The sequence below is a fragment of the Dendropsophus ebraccatus genome, chromosome 6 (genome assembly GCF_027789765.1).
Source record: "Dendropsophus ebraccatus isolate aDenEbr1 chromosome 6, aDenEbr1.pat, whole genome shotgun sequence".
NCBI lineage: Eukaryota > Metazoa > Chordata > Amphibia > Anura > Hylidae > Dendropsophus > Dendropsophus ebraccatus.
In genome coordinates, this window is record NC_091459.1 from 143,854,652 (window position 1) to 143,880,457 (window position 25,806).

At 43.1% G+C, this 25,806-nt stretch overlaps 1 protein-coding gene across 6 annotated transcripts in view; it reads right to left on the reverse strand.

The window, feature by feature from the left end:
• Positions 1–4,089: 4,089 nt before the first annotated feature.
• The window catches only part of GREB1 (growth regulating estrogen receptor binding 1), a 102,844-nt gene continuing 81,127 nt past the window's right edge, over positions 4,090–25,806 (reverse strand). For all 6 annotated transcript variants that reach the window (XM_069973160.1, XM_069973162.1, XM_069973164.1 and 3 more), the window contains 10 exons: positions 23,927–24,085; positions 21,743–21,885; positions 21,077–21,238; positions 17,666–17,870; positions 13,830–13,998; positions 11,692–11,910; positions 8,544–8,679; positions 7,117–7,317; positions 5,893–6,031; positions 4,090–4,766 (listed from right to left, as the gene is read on the reverse strand). In XM_069973160.1, coding sequence (XP_069829261.1) covers positions 4,603–4,766; positions 5,893–6,031; positions 7,117–7,317; positions 8,544–8,679; positions 11,692–11,910; positions 13,830–13,998; positions 17,666–17,870; positions 21,077–21,238; positions 21,743–21,885; positions 23,927–24,085 — 1,697 coding nt within the window. In that variant the 3' untranslated portion in view covers positions 4,090–4,602. The remainder of the gene's footprint in view (positions 4,767–5,892; positions 6,032–7,116; positions 7,318–8,543; positions 8,680–11,691; positions 11,911–13,829; positions 13,999–17,665; positions 17,871–21,076; positions 21,239–21,742; positions 21,886–23,926; positions 24,086–25,806) is intronic.

Here is a 25,806-nt window from a genome sequence, read left to right on the forward strand (position 1 = left end):
TATAGGGAATACAAGGACCACCCTCTATTATAGAGGGATAAGAGATACAGGGACCACTCTCTATTATAGGGGATACAGGGACCAAACTCTATTATAGGGGATACAGGGACCACCCTCTATTATAGGGGATAGGAGATACAGGGACAACCCTCTATTATAGGGGATAGGAGATACAGGGACCACCCTCTATTATAGAGGGATAGGGAATACAGGGACCACCCTCTATTATAGGGGATAGGAGATACAGGGACCACCCTCTATTATAGGGGATAGGAGATACAGGGACCACTCTTTATTATAGAGTGATAGGAGATACAGGGACCACTCATACTGAGGAGGGACCACCCTGTATTATAGGGCATAGGGAATACAGGGACCACCCTCTATTATAGAGGGATAAGGAATACAGGGACCACTCATACTGAGGAGGGACCACATGGGCAGACAGGAGATGGGTGACTCTTGGGTGAAGTCATACGAGATGTCCTCTCAGCCTGAGCCTGTGCTGTAAATGTTCTCCTGAGAAGTCACTGGAGTCGGCTCCCCGGTCATGTTGTCATATGTCACTACTCTTCATCCTCTTTGTTGCCTTCAGCTTCACCAGCCCTCATTATTATATGAATTGATTCAGCTGGTGCCAAGTCCGGGACTAGTGGCACAAAACCCACCAGGATTATAGGGCTTTTCAAGGGGGCTTAAAGCGTTTGTTCACTAAAATTTTTCTTCTTTTAAAACAACTGGTGCCAGAAAGTTAGATAGATTTGTAAATTGCTTCTATAAAAATAGCAGTAGCAAATCCCCATAGAAAACCTCTCCTGCTCTGGACAGTTTCTTACATGAACAGAGGTGGCAGAAGAGAGCAATGTGTCAGACTGGAGAGAATACACCACTTCCTGCAGGATATACAGCAGCTGATAAGTACTGGAAGACTGGAAAATTTTTTTAATAGAAGTAAATTACAAATCTCTGGCACCAGTTGATGTGAAAGAAAAAAAAAATGTGAAGAACCCCTTTAAAGGAGTCCTACAATAACTGGATCTGTGTTTTCTGTGGGATCAATGTGTTTTGTAGTGTTCTGAATATCCTGGTGTATCCTACTTGTTGTGCTTTGGGGGACATCAGAAGTGCCCTTGTGTATTTCCTAGAGGAAACGGGGGGTTTCACCATCATAAATACAAGTGAGAATAAAGAATAAACATTTTCAAAGGTGTCCATAGACTTTTCCTGTACTGTAAGGGGGGGGGGGGGGGGGGGGTCACATGGCTATGATTTATTTTTTTGCAGAAATCATTAGTCTCTTTTTGTACTCAAAAATCTGTTTTACAGCCTCCCCCCCCCCTGACTTCTTATCTGTGCATTATCAGGCAAAGCCGTCTTCATTACAGAGAAGCCAGTGAAGACGGGTTCTACTGTGTCCATTATATCCTATGGAGAGGGGCCGAGGGAGATGAGGGAGCAGGAAGAGGTGCCATGAAGGTCAGCTGTTTGTAGACTGTCTGGGCACCTAAAACGCTGGATTCAGGGGTCAGAAAGGTCAGTGCTTATCTAGGAACTTACTGAGAGAAGATTGCAGGTTGTTGTGCTGTGCAGGACTGCTCCGTTCTCACTCACTCCTCGCAGCCCCTCCCCTCTCCATAGAGCATAATGGACACAGAAATCCTGCTTCTTCTGAAGTCAGGGGGGAGCTAGGAAAACAGCTTTTTTTAGTACAGAAGGAAACTCGTTTGGTAAATAAAACCTATTACAGAGTTTCTTAAAATCGCTTGTAATATAGATATTTATTGTTTTCAGAAAAATGACCCTGAAATGGCAGTTACGCTTGGGAAGGAGTACAAGCACAGCCAGCCATCCAAAAGATCCCATAGACAGTGAATGAAGCGGCAAAGTGTGACTGGCTGTCAGTGCCAATGGGAGACTGCTCCTTGTTCTTGAGATTGTTGGGAATCCCAGTACCTGGACACCCCCAAGACCATACACTTGACTTATCCCCAGTCATGTGGATAGGGGTATGTCTTAAAAAAAAAAATCACTTTTTTTTTCCCCCCATACAATTTTTTTCCATTAGATGAGACTATGTGATTGTTAACATATTTGTAAATCACTTCATTAACAAAAAATTACTATTTAACCCAGAAAAACAACTGTAAGGTCTTGGCCCCCTGGCTTCCTACTCTCTTCCATCTGCTGTCCACTGCCTGTCATCAAGGAGGATTTGTAATTTACTTCTATTAAAAAATCCCCAGTCTTCCAGTACTTATCAGCTGCTGTATGTCCTGCAGAAAGTGGTGTATTCTCTCCAGTCTGATATTGTGCTCTCTGCTGCCACCTCTGTCCATGTCAGGAACTGTCCAGAGCAGAAGCAAATCCCCATAGACAACATCTCCTGCTCTTCAGACTGGAAAGAATACAAGGTAAAGGTATACTACAAATCTCTGGCAATTTTTGGCACCAGTTGATTAGAAAGAAACATTTTTTTTTTTTTTTGCTGAGCTACCCCTTTAAGATGATCCACACTGTTCCTGAAAGGTAAATCAAGGCTTCTCTTCCATCTCTCTTCACCCCCGCTTCTTTCCTTTAGCTTCTCAGCGGCAACTCAGTGCTTGGTGTCACCCTTTCCTTGATGTTTTGCTGTTTCTTTCATTCCTGCTCACATAGTACCTTGCAAAGACAGTGCATCAGTAACCCCTTCTCCCTCCACATGCCGACTAGTACTGAACTGTGTAAATCATCAGCCCAGCACCGTGCCAGCCTGTGCAGTCCAGTGCACCTTCACCAACACTCTGTCCTGACATACTAGAATGGAATAAGTGCTGTGATTTGTCAGAGGAGTAAGGGAAAGGATGTCCGTGTGTGGGTACTACAGGGAAACAGCCTAGACTCCTGAAGAAGAGGACGAGATATAGTCCCTGAGCTGGGGGGCTCAGGGACTCAGTACGAGAGGTGAGAGTCACAAAGTCAACTTTTTAATTTAAAACCAAGCAGGTTTTTCATTATCTTTTAGGTGACGGGTACAAAGCGACTTTATTGGTCGGAGAACCACTTTATAATAAAAGGGGGGAGTAGAAGAATATAACGGACGCGTACAGGATATGGATTTTATTTCAAAAACTTGTACATATTAAATTATTACACGGCCAGACCAAGAAATACTGCACATAGCACATACATTATTTACATAAACATAAAAGCCACTTTAAGATTGACATGCGAACGTGTCAGACGCCGAGTCCTTCCCTAACTAAGTGTAAACGAAACGTCAAGATTCATTACCATGAAGAGACTGAGTCACTGGGGTCACACAACATTATGCCAGTCACCGGATAGACTGCCGCGGAGTCAGCGAACATCAGCCGGAGACTCACACTCATATCACCTACACCACTTAAAGGGGTACTCCGGCGAAAATATTATATTTTTTTCTCTAGTTTTTTTTTTGCTGGAGTTCCCCTTTAGTGTTAGAAGCAGAAATCACAGTAAAATCCATGGGATTTCCCGTCATACATTCCATGTGCTTCTGTCACTTGTATTATTACGACTGTACACAACTATTATAAAACAACATAGTCAATATTACATCTGCCAAATACAGAGATAATGCTCTTATAATAGATCAGGGTCAGGATCCGCCCCCTTGGTGGAAAATCCCACAAACCACTTTTATCTATATAAGACGTCGTACTGTGTGGGACCAAAACGGTAATGTTTCTCCTCGAAGAGAGCGCCATAAGGATGTGTGGAGACTTACAGGCCATTCAGGCTCTACTAGGAATTCTGGGAAGAAAGATATGCAAAGCAGTTCTCTGATGTGACCTATTGGAAGGAGCTCCCCCTTCAGGTCAGTGTCCAACTCCTTTAAGAAGCCTTAGAACATGACTGGTGAATTTCCGGCTTGGCTTTGTAAAATCCCCAATAATAGGCCTTTCCATTGTGGGAAGGAAAGGGTAATGTTTCTCCTTGAGGAGAGGCCAGAGATAGGAGCTCCCCTGGGAATTGTGGGATATGTGGAGTGGCCGCCTCATTCCACCTATTGGAGGAAGCCTTCCCATTTCTGTCTATTCCTTTAAGAAGGCGTAAAGAAGACGGTGTTCATTCCGTTCCACTGACAGCTTTATTTATAGAAAATTGGGAATCCATGAGATCCGGGGTTCCGGGATAGGGGTCCGGAGTACTCTCTGGAGTAGATAGGGCACCCTCTATGCCCAGGCCCTGGTTGGCATCACTAATGACAGTATATTACCATGTACTACTACCGCTATATAAACTATATATAATACCGGTTAGTCTCCTGATGACAATGAATTCCCCCTCGTAATAAGCTCCTCCCACTGCCATTTAACATCACAAAAACACCGTAAAAGACGAGAATATTAGTCACTCCCCTTATAATAAAAAAACCACAATAATTATACAAAGCTCCATTATCCTCTCGTCAGCGCCTCTAATATATACAAATACATATTACATATAAATAAATCTGGGACTGTAACCATCGTGTCTGCCGTGTCACCAGGTATCGGCATTTACATAGTAACTCAGTTCTGTCCAGTGCAAAACATTAAAATAGTCCAGAGAGTCCAGGTAAGGGCTGCGGCCGGGACATTTTTAAACATGGCGTCCAGTCAAGATGAACAAGGGTTTGTCTTCCTTGGCGTTGGCCGTTTGGAACTCGTCTCGTAGACGGAACTGCCACTCGTCCTCTAGCTCCAGTCTGACTACTGTCTGGCGGAGGGCGTTACGGTCCTGGCACACGACACACAGAGTGGCATCTAAGAGACAAGAGGGAACAGTCAAGCTCTATGGCGGCTGATCATCTCTGCCTAAAGGTAGTGGTGCGGCTCAGTGTAAGGCGGGGTTCACACTGCGCTTTTGAAGTCCATTTTTTTCCATCCGTTTTATGAAAAAACGGATGAATTTGTGTGCATGCGTTTTGATCTGTTTTTCCATTGACTTCCATAAAAAAAAAATAGATCAAAACCCAGATGCACACAAATAAATGGGGAAAAAAACGGATGAAAAAATGGACTGCAAAAACACAGTGTGGACCCGGCCTAAGAGTTAAAAACTAAAATAAGAATAACCCCGACTGCCACATGGAGAAACTGCTGAGCACTGTAACCAGGCCCGGTTCTTTCTGTCCCAAAGGGTCCTATTCCATGGGCCTATGGGGGCCCGATCAATAATGTCAATCTGCTAGATGGGCGCTCGATTACTGGGCCTGATAATCAATTAGGGAAGGTTGCAGGGACATCGTTACTGATGTCCTTGCAGCCCTTGTTTAAACACCATACATTACCTAAGCATGTTACAGGGCTTCTCCTGCGCTCCTTCTTCCTCCTGATCCCGTGCGCAGCAACAGCTTTGGTGCGGCCTATCTGAGCTTACAAACCGCTCAGCCAATCACTGGCCGCTGCAGTCCTCACCAGTGATTGGCTGAGCGGTCAGCTAAGACAGGCCGCACCGAAGCTGCTGCTGCACGTGGGACCAGGAGGAAGAAGGAGCATGTAACATGGTTAGGTAATGTATGGTGCTGCTGAAATCGTCAGTCGCCCGCAGCGCATCGCTATTCCACGCAGCAATGCACGGTCGGTGCCCGATGATTTTAGGTTTGACCCTAAATAAACGATCAGCTGACACAATCATCGGCTGATCGTTGCCCCTATTCCACGAAGTAGAAAAACAGATAAAAAAAATTTGTACGCTAAAAAATTAACATATGCTAAAAAAACTGATGCGTTTTGATCAGTCTTTTTAACCTTTTTTTTTATTTTAAAAGTCGGAAAGACGGATTAAAAACAGATGGACACAAATACATCAGTTTTTTATCTGTTTTTAGCGTAAATCTGTGTGAATGGATCATAGGAGAGTAGATTGCGCTGGGGCGGCTGGACTCACCTTTAAGGAACTGAAACTTCTTCAAGAAACTGGCAACCACAAAAGAGTCACAGAGGTGGAGCAGGAGGCCGCTGAAGGTGGTGTCAGGGCAGCTAATGTTAATGGAGTGAGGCCGCGAGCTGACATAGCACACCGAGATCTGAGGAACAATACAGACAGATGATAGATAGGTGAACAGGACTGGACATAACCCACTGACTCTAAACACTCACAACCTAACTGCACTCAAAAGAGTCCAGGAAGCTGAGATCCAGGATGCTGTAACTACGGTGATTAGAGTGGTTTGTTGCTTAAAGGGATGCATCATGACATCATACATATACTTAGGAGATGGTGATATTTCTGAATCTCTGCTGGTCACTAGTCAGCTTTGCTGTATAGACGGGGACAGCCTCATCAGAGCCATTTCCTTTCTCATTAGAAGACAGAGGATGTAATGACAGGACAGAGCACTGCCGGGAATCTAGACAGGCTACACAGACAGACTAACACATTAAAGGCTTAGTAAGCAGCTCCTCTCAGAGGTTAATGGGGCACTCCAGAGGGGAAAAAATCCAAATCAACTGCTGTCAGAAAGTTTGTAAATGACATTTATTTAAAAATCTCCAGTCTTCCAGTACTTATCAGCTGCTGTATGTCCTGCAGGAAGTAGTGTATTCTCTCCAGTCTGACACAGTGCTCTCTGTTGCCACCTCTGTCCATGTCAGGAACTGTCCAGAGCAGGAGAGGTTTTCTATGGGGATTTGCTGCTGCTCTGCACAGTTCCTGACATGGACAGAGGTGGCAGCAGAGAGCACTGTGTCAGACTGGAGAGAATACGCCACTTCCTGCAGGACATACAGCAGCTGATAAGTACTTGAAGACTGGAGATTTTTTTAAAATAGAGCAGAGAGGTAGTTGGTAACCCAGATTATAAGCTTAAAGTAACCCAAACAGCGGGGACCTTGTAAAGTATGATATCAGTAAGTGGGACATTCGTTCTGTGCTCTGTGCAACCTAAGACATTGCTTCTATGGAGATAGAAACCCGTTTATATCAGATACAGCACCACTTTTGCCCATGGGCCATGTCTTGTATTGAAGTTCAGTCTTACTCATTTCAACAGAACTGAGCTGCAATACCAGACCTATCCCATTAATAAAGGTGGCGCTGTTTTCTAATCTCAAACAACTTAAAAATGTACAGGTGTCGGTGATGGTGTTTGTAAGAAAGTTTCCCATGTACCTGAGGTCCGAGGTTGAGGTAACAATCTACTACAAGCACCGGGTGGTCGTGGTTATTCACGGACAGAGGAAAGAATCGGTGACTGTGGAACTGGAGGAACTTCTCCAGCAATAGCTGAGCCGGGGCGGCCAGGATGGTGTGCTTACTATCGGGAGCGCAGATGTAGTGAGCCGAGGAAACAGAGACCGAGGAATCAAGGACCTGGAGGAGGAAGCCAGAAATATTATCAGATACAAGGGAAGGAAGTGTGAGTGATTGCTGGTGTTACACCGGGATGGGACACAGTATACAGTGTGAGTGATTGCTGGTGTTACACCGGGATGGGACACAGTATACAGTGTGAGTGATTGCTGGTGTTACACCGGGATGGGACACAGTATACAGTGTGAGAGATTGCTGGTGTTACACAGGGATGGGACACAGTATACAGTGTGAGTGATTGCTGGTGTTACACAGGGATGGGACACAGTATACAGTGTGAGTGATTGCTGGTGTTACACTGGGATGGGACACAGTATACAGTGTGAGAGATTCCTGGTGTTACACCGGGATGGGACACAGTATACAGTGTGAGTGATTGCTGGTGTTACACCGGGATGGGACACAGTATACAGTGTGAGTGATTGCTGGTGTTACACCGGGATGGGACACAGTATACAGTGTGAGAGATTCCTGGTGTTACACCGGGATGGGACACAGTATACAGTGTGAGTGATTGCTGGTGTTACACCGGGATTGGACACAGTATACAGTGTGAGTGATTACTGGTGTTACACCGGGATGGGACACAGTATACAGTGTGAGTGATTGCTGGTGTTACACCGGGATGGGACACAGTATACAGTGTGAGTGATTGCTGGTGTTACACCGGGATGGGACACGGTATACGGTGTGAAAAACGAGAAAAGGTGACCTATCAGGACAAGATGACCCCAATGTGGGACATGGCAGCTCCAAGCTAACCAGTCATTCCCTTCTTCTGCTTCACCTCCTCCTCCCCCCTCCCCTCTCTCAGCATGAATCTTAAAGGGGTTCTCCAGCGCTACAATAACATGGCCTTTTTCTTCCAGAGACAGCACCGCTCTTGTCTCCAGGTCAGGTGTGGTTTGCAATTAAGCTCCATTCACTTCAATGGAGTGAAACCTGCAGCCAAACTGGAGACAAGGGCGGTGCTGTCTCTGGAAGAAAGTGGCCATGTTATTATAGCGCTGGAGAACCTCTTTAACCTACAATTCTTATATGACCCCTCCTCCCTCCTCCCCTCTCAAATCTTAAAGAAGTTATCCAGGCTGAGCTGCTATACCACATGCCGCAGACCCTCCGTACAGCCGTCTAATGTGCGGCCAATGCTTCACCTACAGAGCGCAGGATCCCAGAAGTCTCTCTATTGATTATAGCTGCCAGCACTGAAGTTGCAATGTCCTTACTTTGGGTTTAATATGCAGAGAGCGATGTCCTCCAACTGCAATCTGTTTCTTCATGACACTGAAGCGATTAAAGCGGCAGATGAGGAGCCCGGAGCTATTCACTCGCAGATTAAAGTCAACATCATCACACGTGAATCTGACATGGGAAACACAGGGACATGTCCGTCAGTCATCAAGAAGCCGTACACGGCCATCATCTAGCAGACAGTGACTCAGGAGCTCGCAAAAGGGTTATACACGATCATATATATATATACACCATCATATATACTGTATATATTATGCACCATCATATATATATATATATATATATATATATACACACGATCATATATATAATACACCATCATATATACTGTATATATTATGCACCATCATATATATATAATACACCATCAAATATATATATTATACACCATCATACATATATATTATACACCATCATATATATAATACACCATCATATATATATAATACACCATCAGACATATATATTATACACCATCATATATATAATACACCATCATATATATATAATACACCATCAGACATATATATTATACACCATCATACATATAATACACCATCACTGCATGGAAACAGAATATTATGACAAAGAGCATATAAGGACACATAGATAGGCATTGCCTATATTACTATACATTGTATGCCGCTGATGCTACCATGATGTGACTTATAATAAATAGTTGCCATGTGACCATATTATAATTATATTCTAAAGGTCAAAGAGGTTATCAGAATTTGGCTACAGCCTGCAAACAATTCAGGTATGACCCGCTTCCTCTGGCCTCTGAGCTGTTTCTGAGGTATGACCCGCTTCCTCTGGCCTCAGAGCTGTTTCCCGGGTATGACCCTTTTCCTCTGGCCTCAGAGCTGTTTCCCGGGTATGACCCGCTTCCTCTGGCCTCAGAGCTGTTTCCCGGGTATGACCCGCTTCCTCTGGCCTCAGAGCTGTTTCCCGGGTATGACCCTCTTCCTCTGGCCTCAGAGCTGTTTCCCGGGTATGAGCCACTTCCTCTGGCCTCTGAGCTGTTTCTGAGGTATGACCCTTTTCCTCTGGCCTCAGAGCTGTTTCCCGGGTATGACCCGCTTCCTCTGGCCTCAGAGCTGTTTCCCGGGTATGACCCGCTTCCTCTGGCCTCAGAGCTGTTTCCCGGGTATGACCCTCTTCCTCTGGCCTCAGAGCTGTTTCCCGGGTATGAGCCACTTCCTCTGGCCTCTGAGCTGTTTCTGAGGTATGACCCGCTTCCTCTGGCCTCTGAGCTGTTTCCCGGGTATGACCCTCTTCCTCTGGCCTCTGAGCCATTTTGCAGGTATGAGCCGCTTCCTCTGGCCTCAGAGCTGTTTCCCGGGTATGACCCTTTTCCTCTGGCCTCAGAGCTGTTTCCCAGGTATTAGCCGCTTCCTCTGGCCTCAGAGCTGTTTCCCGGGTATGACCCGCTTCCTCTGGCCTCAGAGCTGTTTCCCGGGTATGACCCTCTTCCTCTGGCCTCAGAGCTGTTTCCCGGGTATGAGCCACTTCCTCTGGCCTCTGAGCTGTTTCTGAGGTATGACCCGCTTCCTCTGGCCTCTGAGCTGTTTCCCGGGTATGACCCTCTTCCTCTGGCCTCTGAGCCATTTTGCATGTATGAGCCGCTTCCTCTGGCCTCAGAGCTGTTTCCCGGGTATGACCCTTTTCCTCTGGCCTCAGAGCTGTTTCCCGGGTATTAGCCGCTTCCTCTGGCCTCTGAGCTGTTTCCTGGGTATGACCCCCTTCCTCTGGCCTCAGAGCTGTTTTCCGGGTATGAGCCGCTTCCTCTGGCCTCAGAGCTGTTTCCCGGGAATGACCCTCTTCCTCTGGCCTCAGAGCCATTTTGCAGGTATGACCCGCTTCCTCTGGGCTCATAGCTGTTTCCCGGGAATGACCCTCTTCCTCTGGCCTCAGAGCCATTTTGCAGGTATGACCCGCTTCCTCTGGGCTCATAGCTGTTTCCCGGGTATGAGCCGCTTCCTCTGGCCTCTGAGCTGTTTCCTGGGTATGACCCGCTTCCTCTGGCCTCAGAGCTGTTTCCTGGGTATGACCCGCTTCCTCTGGCCTTTGAGCTGTTTCGTGGGTATGACCCGCTTCCTCTGGCCTCAGAGCTGTTTCCTGGGTATGACCCGCTTCCACTGGCCTCTGAGCCATTTTGCAGGTATGACCCGCTTCCTCTGGCCTCAGATTGTTTTTCTTTGTTCCAGTATGTCACGGATCGCATGATGATCGAACTTGAGATTATAATTATACTCTGACAATAAGGGCCCTATTGCACGGGACGATTATCGTGCGAAAAATAATTAAATCGTTCGAATTTAAATGATAAACATTCTGTGTAATTGCAGGCAAAGATCGAAAAATCGTTCATATGTCGTTGATCGTTGATATAGATCTGAACCTAAAATTATCGTTAATCGTTCGCTAATCGTTCGCTGTAATTCCACATTCGTTCGCTCAAGTTCCGCGTTTTTTCACTAATCGTTCAGTGTAATTGCACATTGTCCATTGTTTTTCTGGGATCAGAAGGAGTAAACGATCATAGTAACAATCGTAATAACGATCATAGTAATGATCGTAACTAACGATTATCGTTCAGTGTAATATGGTGAACGATTTCAGGTTAACAATAAACAATCTCTTTTGCGATCGTTTATCGTTAAAAATAGCTCAATGTAATAGGACCCTAAGGGATCAAGAACACTGACACCGGACCTGGGACCTGCCTAGCGCCTCTCGGTGGGCACCAGCACCGGCAGTATTTCCCTCCATTGTGATGCGGACGCTTTGCTTTTCAGTGTGTGCTCTAACCTACAGCGTTCCGGCCTCAGGAGTTCTACAACCCAGCAGGACGCCAGTCTCCGAATAGTCGCAGACACAGAAAACTTCTCTGAGTGCTGTTGTTGTCATAGGGACGGGGTAACCACGTAACAATGGTGACCTCCGGCTCTATATGACAGAGGAAGATAAAACTTAACGCTGTCTCTCCTGCAATGTAATGTTACATCCCCCAAGATGTAAGTTATATTACTGGGGTGGGGAGAAGACTGCTGAGCTATATTACTGTGGTGGGGAGAAGACTGCTGAGCTAAGGGACGGTTGGGCCCATGTACTTACCTGTTCTGGTTGTACTGTACGTCCCGCGTCAGATCCACATTAAGGAGGATGAAGTCATGGAGGTGACAACGGGAGAAGGGATCGGTCATGTCTACTGCTTTGGTCTTGCTGGTCCATTTGCGCATCCCCAGCATGGCGTACTGAGCAATGCTCTGCGTGGCCTCCATGTGCTGCAGGATATGTTTGAGGGACACGTTTCTTTCTTGCCAGGAGAAATCACTGGAGGACGAGAAGACGTAAAGGTCACAAGATGATACAAGATCTCTCCTTTTATATCTCCTCCCATCACTGACGCAGGGGGATCTTACTAGATCTACAATATACATATATATATATATACTGTATATATATATCACGTCCTAGAGGTGTCATGTCCTCGCCATTCAGTCATATAGCACAGTCATGTGACCAAACTGCCCCACCTGTGCGAGTTTATAGCATGCGCCCATCCATAAAGAATGCAGTCATGTGATACGTCCCATGTCTTTGCAACTTTAGGCTTTGTTCACACAATGTACATTTTAGAAAAGAACGGCCGTTGTTTTCCATTAGATCAATGGATGTTCTTTTGATACTGCAATGAAATGCATTGAAGTCAATTAAATGTTTTTGAACTCAAAACAACAGCCGTTGTTAAATACATTGTGTGAAAACAATGACCATTGTTGCATTGGCTTTCTACCCTGAATCAGGGGATATAACTCTTATTTCAATCCGTCGCTCCAGCGCTGAGATACAAGCTTGAGAAGTTTTATACAAATTAGGAGATAAAGCTCATGGGGTGTTACCCTGGGCTGTAAAAGTCGAGCAACGTTCAGCCAATTCTCTGCTAACTAACGTCACTTGGCCAACAAGTAAACACCTACACTGCTTAGATGTACTGGCCATACATTGCTGGGCTTTTGCATACCAGGGAAACACCCTGTGGGCTTTATCTCCTAAAGTGCATAAATCTTCTGAGCTTATATCTCAGCGCTGGAACGGCAGATTGGAAGAAGAGTTATATCTTCTAATTCAGGGTACAGAGCCTTATTGTGTTTCTCCTTTTTAAGATGAAGACCGTCTCTCACTCATGACCCTGAATACACTGAAAGTAAAGAGTTTGTAAATCCGGAGGCTTCCTGGAGAATGAGAGGCTTCCTGTACTTGTAGCCATGGTGTCTGTGTGCTGGTGGCAGTGATTACATTACCCAGAGTGAAGTTCCACCTACACAGTCATTAATTCAGGATGCCCAGAGCCTGAGAGACGCCTCGAAGATTAGTCATAAAGTCATCAAAAGGGACTACATGAAAACCCATCATAATGTATTACCGCCATGTGTGCACTCTCTATATAACCTCCCGCAATGATTATTATTTATAAGGTAGTGTCAGGGCATCAGCTGGAGGGAAGCAGGTGCCGATCACTGCAGCGGTCTATGGACGATATAACGCAAAAAGCAATGAGATATGAGAAAACTATTTGAATGGCAATGTGTAATGCCGTATTCCCCCTGCAGAGGCGCCAAAAGGGACATTTAATTCTTGATTTCAGGGTCATTCATTAAAGGGGTACTCTGGCAAACAAAGTCTTTAATATCAACTGGTGTCAGGAAGTTGTATAGATTTGTAATTTATTTCTATTTAAAAATCTCCAGTTTTCCCGTACTTATCAGCTGCTGTATATCCTGCAGGAAGTGGTGTATTCTCTCCAGTCTGACACAGTGCTCTCTGCTGCCACCTCTGTCCATGTCAGGAACTGTCCAGAGCAGCAGCAAATCCCCATAGAAAACCTCTCCTGTTCTGGACAGTTCCTGACATGGACAGAGGTGGCAGCAGAGAGCACTGTGTCAGACTGGAGAGAATAAACCACTTCCTGCAGCACCTACAGCAACTGATAAGTACTGGAAGACTGGAGATTTTTATACAGAAGTAAATTACAAATCTATATAACTTTCTGATGCCAGTCGATTTGAAAAAAAAAATTGCTGGAGTTCCCCTTTAAGCCTGGCGATATGCATTAGATATAGATGCACACGTGGCTCAGCTGAGTACACATGTGCTCTCATTATTACAGGCTACCAAATACTCGTATAATATGTACACTACAATATTACACACTTATACCATCAGTGGTTACTAGTCAGGCTCTCCGGTACCTTGGATGATCTCCCGTCACATCCACCGAGTTCCACATGACACAAGAGTCGTCAGCTATGACAATGAACGGCCACACGTCTTGGTGGCTGACCCCCAGCTCGGCCTGTCTGTTCCGCTCCAGCTCCAGGTTGTGATAGGACAGCTCCTTTATTAGGAAATGTGCCGCCCCTGCAAAGGCAAAAAACATTACATATACAAGTTACATTTCTCTATAAGATGAAACGATTTTTAAAGGTAAAAGACGGCAAACATGACCGTTTATCGATAACCTGAAATAACTCCCCGTATTACACATAACGATAGTTGTAATGGTGCGTTTACACGGAACGATTACGGTTAAAATTTTCGGGATAACGATCACATTTGAGCGATATTCGGCTCGTGTAAACAAAGCGAACAATCAAACGACGAGCGAGAAATCGTTCATTTTGATCTTTAATAATAATAATAATAATATTTATTTGTATAGCGCCAACAGATTCCGCAGATTCAACATGTTCTCAAATTGTCGTTGGTCGTTCGCTAAAAATTCGCAGATAGTTTCGTGTAAACAGTCTTTCACAGACTCACCCTGTGTGAGATGGGCTTAAGTGATCTTGAAAACGATCGCAATAACGATTTCTCTAACGATTTTTCGAACGATTTATTCGTCTAAACGCTGATCGTTATAAAAACCAAATCGTTGCTTTAAAATCGATTGGGCGGATTATAGCTCCATGTAAACGGACCATTACACTGACAGATTAGCAAAAGGTTAACAATGATTTTAGGATCAGATCTAATGGTCCGTTTACATGGAGCGATAATTCGCCCAATCGAACGATTAACGATTTCGAAGTAACAATGTTTTTTATAACGATCAGCGCTAGACAGAACCATATATCATTTGAAAAATTCATTATTATGATAGTTTTAAGATCGCTCAAGTCTCACACATGGGGTGAATCGGTGAAAGACTGTTTACACGAAGCGATCTGCGAATTTTCAATGAACGACCAACGACGATTTTAGAACTTGCTGTTTACACGAGCTGTGTGTTTACATGAGCCAATCATCGTTCAAATGCGATCGTTATCGCGAAAATACAAATGATAATTTTCCGTGTAAATGCACCATTACACTGACCGATTAGTGAACGACTATTTATGATTTTAGGGTCAGATCTAAGTCAACGATCAACGACACACGAATGATTTTTCAATCACTGCATGCAATTACATGGAATGATTATCATCTAAATTCCGACAATATAACGATTTTCCACACGATAATCGCCCCGTGTAATAGGGCCCTTAGGGGATCGCACTTCCTGGATAACATGGTGATGTCACTTCCTGGATAACATGGTGATGTCACTTCCTGGATAACATGGTGATATCAGTTCCTGGATAACATAGTGATGTCACTTCCTGGATAACATGGTGATGTCACTTCCTGGATAACATAGTGATGTCACTTCCTGGATAACATGGTGATGTCAATTCCTGGATAACATGGTGATGTCACTTCCTGGATAACATGGTGATGTCACTTCCTGGATAACATGGTGATGTCACTTCCTGGATAACATGGTGATGTCACTTCCTGGATAACATAGTGATGTCACTTCCTGGATAACATGGTGATATCAGTTCCTGGATAACATAGTGATGTCACTTCCTGGATAACATGGTGATGTCACTTCCTGGATAACATGGTGATGTCACTTCCTGGATAACATAGTGATGTCATGACTCGACTCCCAGAGCTGTGCAGGCTGTGGCTGCTGGAGAGGACGATGACAGGGGGATGCTCAGTGTCTCTCCAGTGCCCGGTGTCCTTCAGTGTCCCCCTGCCATCATCCTCTCCAGCAGCCACAGCCCGCACAGCTCTGGGAGTCGGGTCGTGACATCACCATGTTACCCAGGAAGTGACATCGCCATGTTATCCAGGATGTGACATCCCCATGTTATTCAGGATGTGACATCACCATGTTATCCAGGAAGTGACATCACCATGTTATGCAGGAAATGACATCACCATGTTATCCAGGAAGAGACATCACCATGTTATCCAGGAAGTGACATCCCCATGTTATCCAGGAAGTGACATCACCATGTTATCCAGGAAGTGACATCACCATGTTATCCAGGATGTGACATCCCCATGTTATTCAGGATGTGACATCACCATGTTATCCAGGAAGTGACATCACCATGTTATCCAGAAAGTGACATCACCATGTTATCCAGGAAGTGACAACACCATGTTATGCAGGAAGTGACATCACCATGTTATCCAGGAAGAGACATCCCCATGTTATCCAGGACGTGACATCCCCATGTTATCCAGGAAGTGACATCACCATGTTATGCAGGAAATAACATCACCATGTTATCCAGAAAGTGACATCACCGTGTTATCCAGGAAGTGACATCACCGTGTTATCCAGGAAGTGACATCACCATGTTATCCAGGAGGTGACATCACTATGTTATGCAGGAAGTGACATCACCATGTTATCCAGGAAGTGACATCACCATGTTATGCAGGAAGTGACAACACCATGTTATGCAGGAAGTGACATCACCATGTTATCCAGGAAGTGACATCACCATGTTATGCAGGAAGTGAAGCCTTGATGCAGTAGTAAGTGCAGGGAAAAAGGCACTTCCCGCAATAAGTGTATATTAGGGATTTGTATAATTTTGGGGAGGCAATACAATACTTTAATAAAATTTTCGCTGGACTTCTCCTTTAAGCGCAAATTCCACTTAAAATTCCTCGGTGTGAACATACCCCAACATAATAAGCCCTAATGAAATGGGGGGGGGGGCATTCTGTTAGTTTCCTCATACGCCTGTTGGGGGAGCCCTCCCTTACAATGTACCCGTGGATAGGCCTGTGGAATGGGGAATAAAGCTGACATAATGGATGGCGTGCTCCTACACAGAACATGGAGATCGATAGAGAGTCAGTACATACTCCGTTACTGTATTGATATTTGTTATATGAAGTTTTGTGATAACGTTAACGGTGATAAGAGGAGTACCCAGTTCTCTTCTCTCTCCTCGGTGACCTATCTCGCCATGTAAACACCATCATTATGTAAAGATACACCATCTATTTATGAGAGCCGGTGTGGCATGATGTGCGGGGGTCACGGAGGGGTACGTGAGTAATGAGGGGTGACCTGACACATCTTTATTGAATGGTATTTAGCGGAGAACAGGTCACCCTCCTCATTGTGTCCCCGGTGCGGCCGTTCTGCAATTAACCAATGGCCTAATGTTCCAGCTTCTCCTTGTTGTTGTGTGCTGTGAGCTCAGACACCCGGCTAATGATACACTAATACACTGCAGGATGTACTCATTACAACAGGAAAAGATCAGGAACACATTCCAGGACTTATCAGCTGCTGTATGTCCTGGGTAAGTGGTGTATTCAAACCGGTCTGACACAGTGCTCTCTGCTGCCACCACTGTCCATGTCAGGAACTGTCCAGAGCAGCAGCAAATCCCCATAGAAAACCTCTCCTGCTCTGGACAGTTCCTGACATGGACAGAGGTGGCAGCAGAGAGCACTGTGTCAGACTGGAGAGAATACACCACTTCCTGTAGGACATACAGTAGCTGATAAGTACCGGAAGACTGGAGATTTTTTAATAGAAGTAAATTACAAATCTATATATTTTTCTGAAATCAGTTGATTTGAAAGAAAAATATTTTGGCTGGAGTACCCCTTTAGGTGTCAGCAGCTCAGACTTAGTAGACGACATAATATAATATGATGCAGTGACAAGTAAAGCGGATGCCATAGAAGAGTGTATGTGCGGTATGTAACGCCTTGTACTTACCCACTCCTGCACTATTGAAGATACTGGGCAGCACCAGCATGATGTGGTTTGGCCAGTACTTCTTATAGATGGCCATCTCGTACTCTTTGACCACCAGAATATGCAGGTGGCTACTACCGTCCATGGCATGGTAGAGATTGAAGAGTCCGTGCTCATGGCGGCCGGTCGTCGGGGTGAAGATTGGACTTTTCACGCTGACAGTGCACTAAAGGGAAATGTAAGAGAAAAAGTATAATGTAGCTGCTGAATAGGGAGGCACCAAATCACTTATATTCACACGAGATTATTATACAACCTGTCACATTATAAACGCCACACTGCAGGCAGCATAATACAGTGGTACCTTGGTTTAAGAGTAACCTGGATTAAGAGCGTTTTGCAAGAATAGATCACACTTTTGCAAAAAAGTAACTTGGTATAAGAGCATTGCTTTGGTGTAAGAGCTCCCTGTACTGGGTGGGAGGGGGAGTGGGGGAGGGGCATGGTCTGCATAGCGGGGTCTACAGCCCTGTACTCTGACCCAGGGAGTCTCCCTCACCTTCCAAATCACAGCAGATCCACTTTAGACTGGAGCTTACATCAGGGGACAGGACTGTGGGGGTAATCTCTCCATAGCTGTAACCCCTCTCTCCCCGGTCAGAGAGTGCTGCTATACTGTGCCCACATATACTCTGCTCATTCCTTTATACTCCCTGCAGTCTCTGTCAGCCCTTGTGTTTTCCATCCTCTCCATTCCTGCTATAATGTGCCTGCACTCACACTCAGCTATACACACTGCTGCTATAATGTGCCTGCACTTACACTCAGCTATACACACTGCTGCTATAATGTGCCTGCACTCACACTCAGCTATACACACTGCTGCTATAATGTGCCTGCACTTACACTCAGCTATACACACTGCTGCTATAATGTGCCTGCACTCACACTCAGCTATACACACTGCTGCTATAATGTGTCTGCACTTACACTCAGCCACTCACACTGCTGTATAGAAAAGTTTCTGTCTCTGTCCTCCTGCACAGCTCTGTGATTCTCACTTCCTAATTGGTCCATGCTGAACACACACCCCTTCCCCATTGCTGTCATGTGACCTCACAGGCCTCTGGCAGCAGTCCTGCTTCTCTATTTTAGCCTGTTGTACTACACTACTGCATTATGGGGATCTGCATCTCCATCCTGTATCTACAACCTGCTGCTGTGTTATCAGGGTTATACAGTTACTATACATTATACATCACATGCTGCTATACTGTACAGTAACTTATATATCACATATCCAGCTGCTGCTGTGTTATTAGGGTTATACAGTTACTATACATTATATACCACATGCTGCTATACTGTACAGTAACTTATATATCACATATCCAGCTGCTGTGTTATCAGGGTTATACAGTTACTATACATTATATACCACATGCTGCTATACTGTACAGTAACTTATATATCACATATCCAGCTGCTGCTGTGTTATTAGGGTTATACAGTTACTATACATTATATACCACATGCTGCTATACTGTACAGTAACTTATATATCACATATCCAGTTGCTGCTGTGTTATTAGGGTTATACAGTTACTATACATTATATACCACATGCTGCTATACTGTACAGTAACTTATATATCACATATCCAGCTGCTGTGTTATCAGGGTTATACAGTTACTATACATTATATACCACATGCTGATTGCTATACTGTACAGTAACTTATATATCACATATCCAGCTGCTGTGTTATCAGGGTTATACAGTTACTATACATTATATACCACATGCTGATTGCTATACTGTACAGTAACTTATATATCACATATCCAGCTGCTGCTGTGTTATCAGGGTTATACAGTTACTATACATTATATACCACATGCTGATTGCTATACTGTACAGTAACTTATATATCACATATCCAGCTGCAGTGTTATCAGGGTTATACAGTTACTATACATTATACACCACATGCTGCTATACTGTACAGTAACTTATATATCACATATCCAGCTGCAGTGTTATCAGGGTTATGCAGTTACTATACATTATACACCACATGCTTCTATACTGTACAGTAACTTATAGTTGGAACCAGTTGTCTGCATTTCAATGATTTCTTATGGAAAAATTTGCTTTGTTATAAGAGTGGATTCGGATTACAAGCACGGTCCGGAACGAATTATGCTGCTAATCCAAGGCACCACTGTATATATATATATATATATATATATATATATATATATATATATATCAGGAGAAGGTAAGCAGAGTGATGTATAGGAGTGTAGAAAAACAACATCTGATGCATCTACCCTACAGCAGATAATAGATAGATAGATAGATAGATAGATAGATAGATAGGAGATAGATAGATAGATAGGAGATAGATAGATAGATAGATAGATAGATAGATAGATAGATAGATAGATAGATTGGAGATAGATAGATAGATAGATAGGAGATAGATAGATAGGAGATAGAGAGATAGATAGATAGATAGATAGATAGATAGATAGATAGATAGATAGATAGATAGATAGAAGATAGATAGATAGATAGATAGATAGATAGATAGGAGATAGATAGATAGATAGATAGATAGATAGATAGATAGATAGGAGATAGATAGATAGATAGATAGATAGATAGATAGATAGGAGATAGATAGATAGATAGATAGATAGATAGATAGATAGATAGATAGGAGATAGATAGATAATAGATAGATAGATAGATAGATAGATAGATAGATAGATAGGAGATAGATAGATAGATAGGAGATAGATGATAGATAGATAGATAGATAGATAGATAGATAGATAGATAGATAGGAGATAGATAGATAGATAGGAGATAGATAGATAGGAGATAGATAGATAGATAGATAGATAGATAGATAGATAGATAGATAGATAGATAGATAGATAGGAGATAGATAGATAGGAGATAGATAGATAGATAGATAGAAGATAGATAGATAGATAGATAGGAGATAGATAGATAGATAGATAGATAGATAGATAGATAGGAGATAGATAGGAGATAGATAGATAGGAGATAGATAGATAGATAGGAGATAGATAGATAGATAGGAGATAGATAGATAGATAGATAGATAGATAGATAGATAGATAGGAGATAGATAGGAGATAGATAGATAGGAGATAGATAGATAGGAGATAGATAGATAGATAGATAGATAGATAGATAGATAGATAGATAGATAGGAGATAGATAGGAGATAGATAGATAGGAGATAGATAGATAGGAGATAGATAGATAGATAGATAGATAGATAGATAGATAGATAGATAGATAGATAGGAGATAGATAGATAGATAGATAGATAGATAGATAGATAGGAGATAGATAGATAGATAGATAGGAGATAGATAGCGGCTTCTTCTCACCTTGTCTGGGATTAGTGGGAGCCTCATGCTTTCCAGCTGCCCCCCAGGTTGGCTGAAGACAAAGTGATGCTCCTTGGATTTGGGGATGATGAAGTGCAGCTGGATTTCCTCCCCCAACATGGAATAGGAGAATGCGAAAGCATGTAACGTGGACTCGTACATCTAAGAGAACAAGAATATAGAAGATTCCTAATAAATTCTTCTGTTTTCTTCCATGTAACGTCCTCTATAGTGACCGCTCTGCATTTGATACCGGCGGCTGCAGAATGTGGATGCAGCTCTAGGGCGTCTTGGAAACCATGGATACAGCCTATGGCCTATGACATACGACCTCTGTAGCCACCGGTATCAAATGCCGTACACTCCAGATCCAACAGGTCCGCTTATGGCCCCGTTCCCACTGAGCAAAACTAGCGACATGTTCATTCTTAAGCGCGGACAGAGCAGGAGCGCGAACCTCCCATAGACTCCCATTATGAGCGGGAGGCTAACGGCATTCCGCGGCAGACAATTCCGCCGCAGAATTCCGCTAGTTTTGCTCAGTGGGAACGGGGGGCTATCTCTAGATGGGTAATGTTCCTGTGTAATTACACCTATGACCCAAGATACACTCAGCTGCTGCAGAACCTCTTCAAGATGATATGATATATGTTAGATGTGGCTTACCTGAAACCTGGGGTTGTAGCCCATGTACTGGTGGCACTGCTCGCAATGGTGGTAGGTATTATACGAGGCGTATTTAGATAATCTCATCCGTGTCGTCGGGCGCCGGACATATATATCTTCATGTCTTCTATTAGTTGCTTTATCTGTGAATACAAATGAAGATGCAATTGTCATCATCAAATTCTATACTCTATACGTTATATAGATCTGTAATTTACTTCTATTTAAAAATCTCCAGTCTCCCAGTACTTATCAGCTGCTGTATGCCCTGCAGGAAGTGGTGCATTCTCTCAAGTCTGACACAGTGCTCTCTGCTGCCACCTCTGTCCATGTCAGGAATTGTCCAGAGCAGCAGCAAATCCCCATAGAAAATCTCTCCTGCTCTCCAGACTGGAAAGAATACACCCCTTCCTGCAGGACATACAGCAGCTGATAAGTATGGGAAGACTTGAGATTTTTACATAAAAATAAATTACAAATCTACATAACTTTCAGCTGATTTTAAAGAAAAAGATTTTCGCCAGAATACCCTTTAAACTAATAAACTATATTCTAAATCCACACCCCTGCCACAGTATACTAGTGGAGATTAAAGCACCCAATGAAAGTCGAACCCTAAAAACAGATGCCTTGCAATCCCTCATGTCACCTGTAGAGGCGCTGTAAGGGAATGGAGCACTTACTCATAAGTATATAAGAAACTTCGGCTGATCTTAAAGGGAGGGAGAGTCAATAATTCAGCGGTTTCATTTATTCTCAAGGCAGCAATGAGGATGCAATGTCACATAAGGCAACAAAGAGCTGATATACTGACTGCCAGAGAGAGGGAATAAGAAGAGCAAACAGCGGGGTGAGAGATGGCGGTATAACCGGAGATATTACAGACAGGAGGGTGGTGAAGAGACATGATGGAATAGGGAGGAGAAGACAAGACAGGCTAGACAGCCTCACTGTGCTGTGATTGGGGGCTTCAGACCCCAATACAAATTATACTGTAATATACCTGGCATATAGCTATGACAGCGGACATGTCAACAGGAATTAAAGGGATATTCCACTCATGCATTTTGATATGTTGCTGCCCATTGAGAGACTAACAATTCCTTCCATACTTGTTATTACCTATTCAGTCTCCTTCCCCCAGTTCTGAGCTGCTGCTTTCCGCTGAAGATACAAAAATCTGTGTGTGAGATTTTCTCTCTGTCTCCCCCTCCCTTCTGAGGTGGCTGATGTAAACAAGTCCCTGGCTGGCTGTATCTGCAACATTGTAGCTTCTTTGTAATGCTGGGAGGGTTATTTTGAGGTCAAGTTGCTGATGACCTCACTGTGATTATCCCTCCCAGCATTACAAAGAAGTTACAAAGTTGCAGATACAGCCTGCCAGGGACTTGTTTACATCAGCTGTCTCAGAAGAGAGGGGGGAGGAGGGGGAGACAGAGAGAAAAGCTCACACACAGATTTTTGTGTCTTCAAGGGAACCTGTCACCTGTGGCGCGTGTGCCACTGAGATGAGTCCAATGCCCATAGAGAATGAATAGAGCCATCATTCTCTATGGGCATCGGACTCATCCCAGCGGCACACGCGCACGGCTTCTGCCGCTGATATCTTTATCGCTGACCGGCTCCAGGAACAGGACTCGTCGGAAAGGGTAAGTATCCGGGGGCTGCACCAGGGGATCGGGCGGACTCTGTGCCCGCGTCCCCGGTGACAGGTTCCCTTTCAGCAGAAAGCAGCAGCTGAGAACTGGGGGAAGGAGACTGAATAGATAATAACAAGTATGGAAGGAATTGTTAGTCTCACCATGGGCAACAACATATCAAAAGTTATGTCTGAGGGGAATACGCTTTTAAAGGAAATCTATACTGAGACCATTTCTGCCATTTAACATCCCTGTAACTCCTGTAACTCAGAAATATTTTTTTACAATAGTGTTTTTATACAAATAGGCCACTAGGGGCGCTGTCAATGGAATTTATTCTAACTGGGAGGAGACAACTCATCCCAATAAAATATGGCAATAAAGTGAGTGGTAGTGGTGGGTTACAACTCTATAAGCCGTGACGTACATGGATAGGTGTTGGCTTGGTGCACTTACAGTATAATATGGGGGCATCTCGTGTAAGGACACAGGATAATAGGCATTATAAATGATCATGGGGCACTGCTAATGGGACTTATGTTACCTTCTTTGTTGGAACTTAGAAACTCAGGACAAATGGCACTGGCATCTTCATATTTAGGGTCCCGCAAAACGTAATCAAAGTCCATCTGCTTCACCAAATCCACATTAGGCCACGTGTCCTGTGTCTGATGAAGAGGTCGCTCAGGGTGGGACTTCAAGGCTGTAATATAAGTTATAAACTGAAATCATCAAGAATAGTAAGAAAGAGTTTCATCTAGTTTAGATAGAGAGATACATTGAAAAATTCCAACAGCGCTCCAAAATTCACTGCAAAAACCATACAATACAACAGGAAGTGCAGCACAGCAAATAAACTCGGCTTGTTTGCTGTGCTGCTCTTCATGTTGGATCAATGGAATAAACCTACATGTTTTTGCAGTGAATTTGGGATTACTGTAGGAATTTTTCAACGTATATATTTTGATTTTGTTCAAGGTCCTTCAGCTGGCACCCACCATAGATAGATAGATAGATAGATAGATAGATAGATAGATAGATAGATAGATAGATAGATAGGAGATAGATAGATAATAGATAGATAGATAGGAGATAGATAGATAGATAGGAGATAGATAGATAGATAGATAGGAGATAGATAGATAGGAGATGGATAGATAGATAGATAGATAGATAGATAGATAGATAGATAGATAGATAGATAGATAGATAGGAGATAGATAGGAGATAGATAGATAGATAGATAGATAGATAGATAGATAGATAGGAGATAGATAGATAGATAGGAGATAGATAGATAGATAGGAGATAGATAGATAGATAGATAGATAGATAGATAGATAGATAGATAAATAGATAGATAGATAGATAGATAGATACGAGATAGATAGATAGATAGGAGATAGATAGATAGATAGATAGATAGATAGATAGATAATAGATAGATAGATAGATAGATAGATAGATAGATAGATAGATAGATAGGAGATAGATAAATAGATAGGAGATAGATAGATAGATAAATAGATAGATAGATAGATAGATAGATAGATAGATAGATAGATAGGAGATAGATAATAGATAGATAGATAGGAGATAGATAGATAGATAGATAGATAGATAGATAGATAGATAGATAGGAGATAGATAAATAGATAGATAGATAGGAGATAGATAATAGATAGATGGATAGATAGGAGATAGATAGATAGATAGGAGATAGATAGGAGATAGATAGATAGATAGATAGAAGATAGGAGATAGATAGATAGATAGATAGATAGATAGATAGATAGATAGGAGATAGATAGATAGATAGATAGATAGATAGATAGATAGATAAATAGATAGGAGATAGATAGATAGATAGATAGATAGGAGATAGATAGGAGATAGATAGGTAGATAGGAGATAGATAGATAGATAGATAGAAGATAGGAGATAGATAGATAGATAGATAGATAGATAGATAGGAGATAGATAGGAGATAGATAGGAGATAGATAGATAGATAGATAGATAGATAGATAGATAGATAGATAGATAGATAGATAGATAGGAGATAGATAGATAGATAGATAGATAGGAGATAGATAGATAGATAGATAGATAGATAGATAGGAGATAGATAGGAGATAGATAGGTAGATAGGAGATAGATAGATAGATAGATAGAAGATAGGAGATAGGAGATAGATAGATAGATAGATAGATAGATAGATAGATAGATAGATAGATAGATAGATAGATAGGAGATAGATAGGAGATAGATAGGAGATAGATAGATAGATAGATAGATAGATAGATAGATAGATAGATAGATAGATAGATAGGAGATAGATAGATAGATAGATAGATAGGAGATAGATAGATAGATAGATAGATAGATAGATAGATAGATAGATAGATAGGAGATAGATAGATAG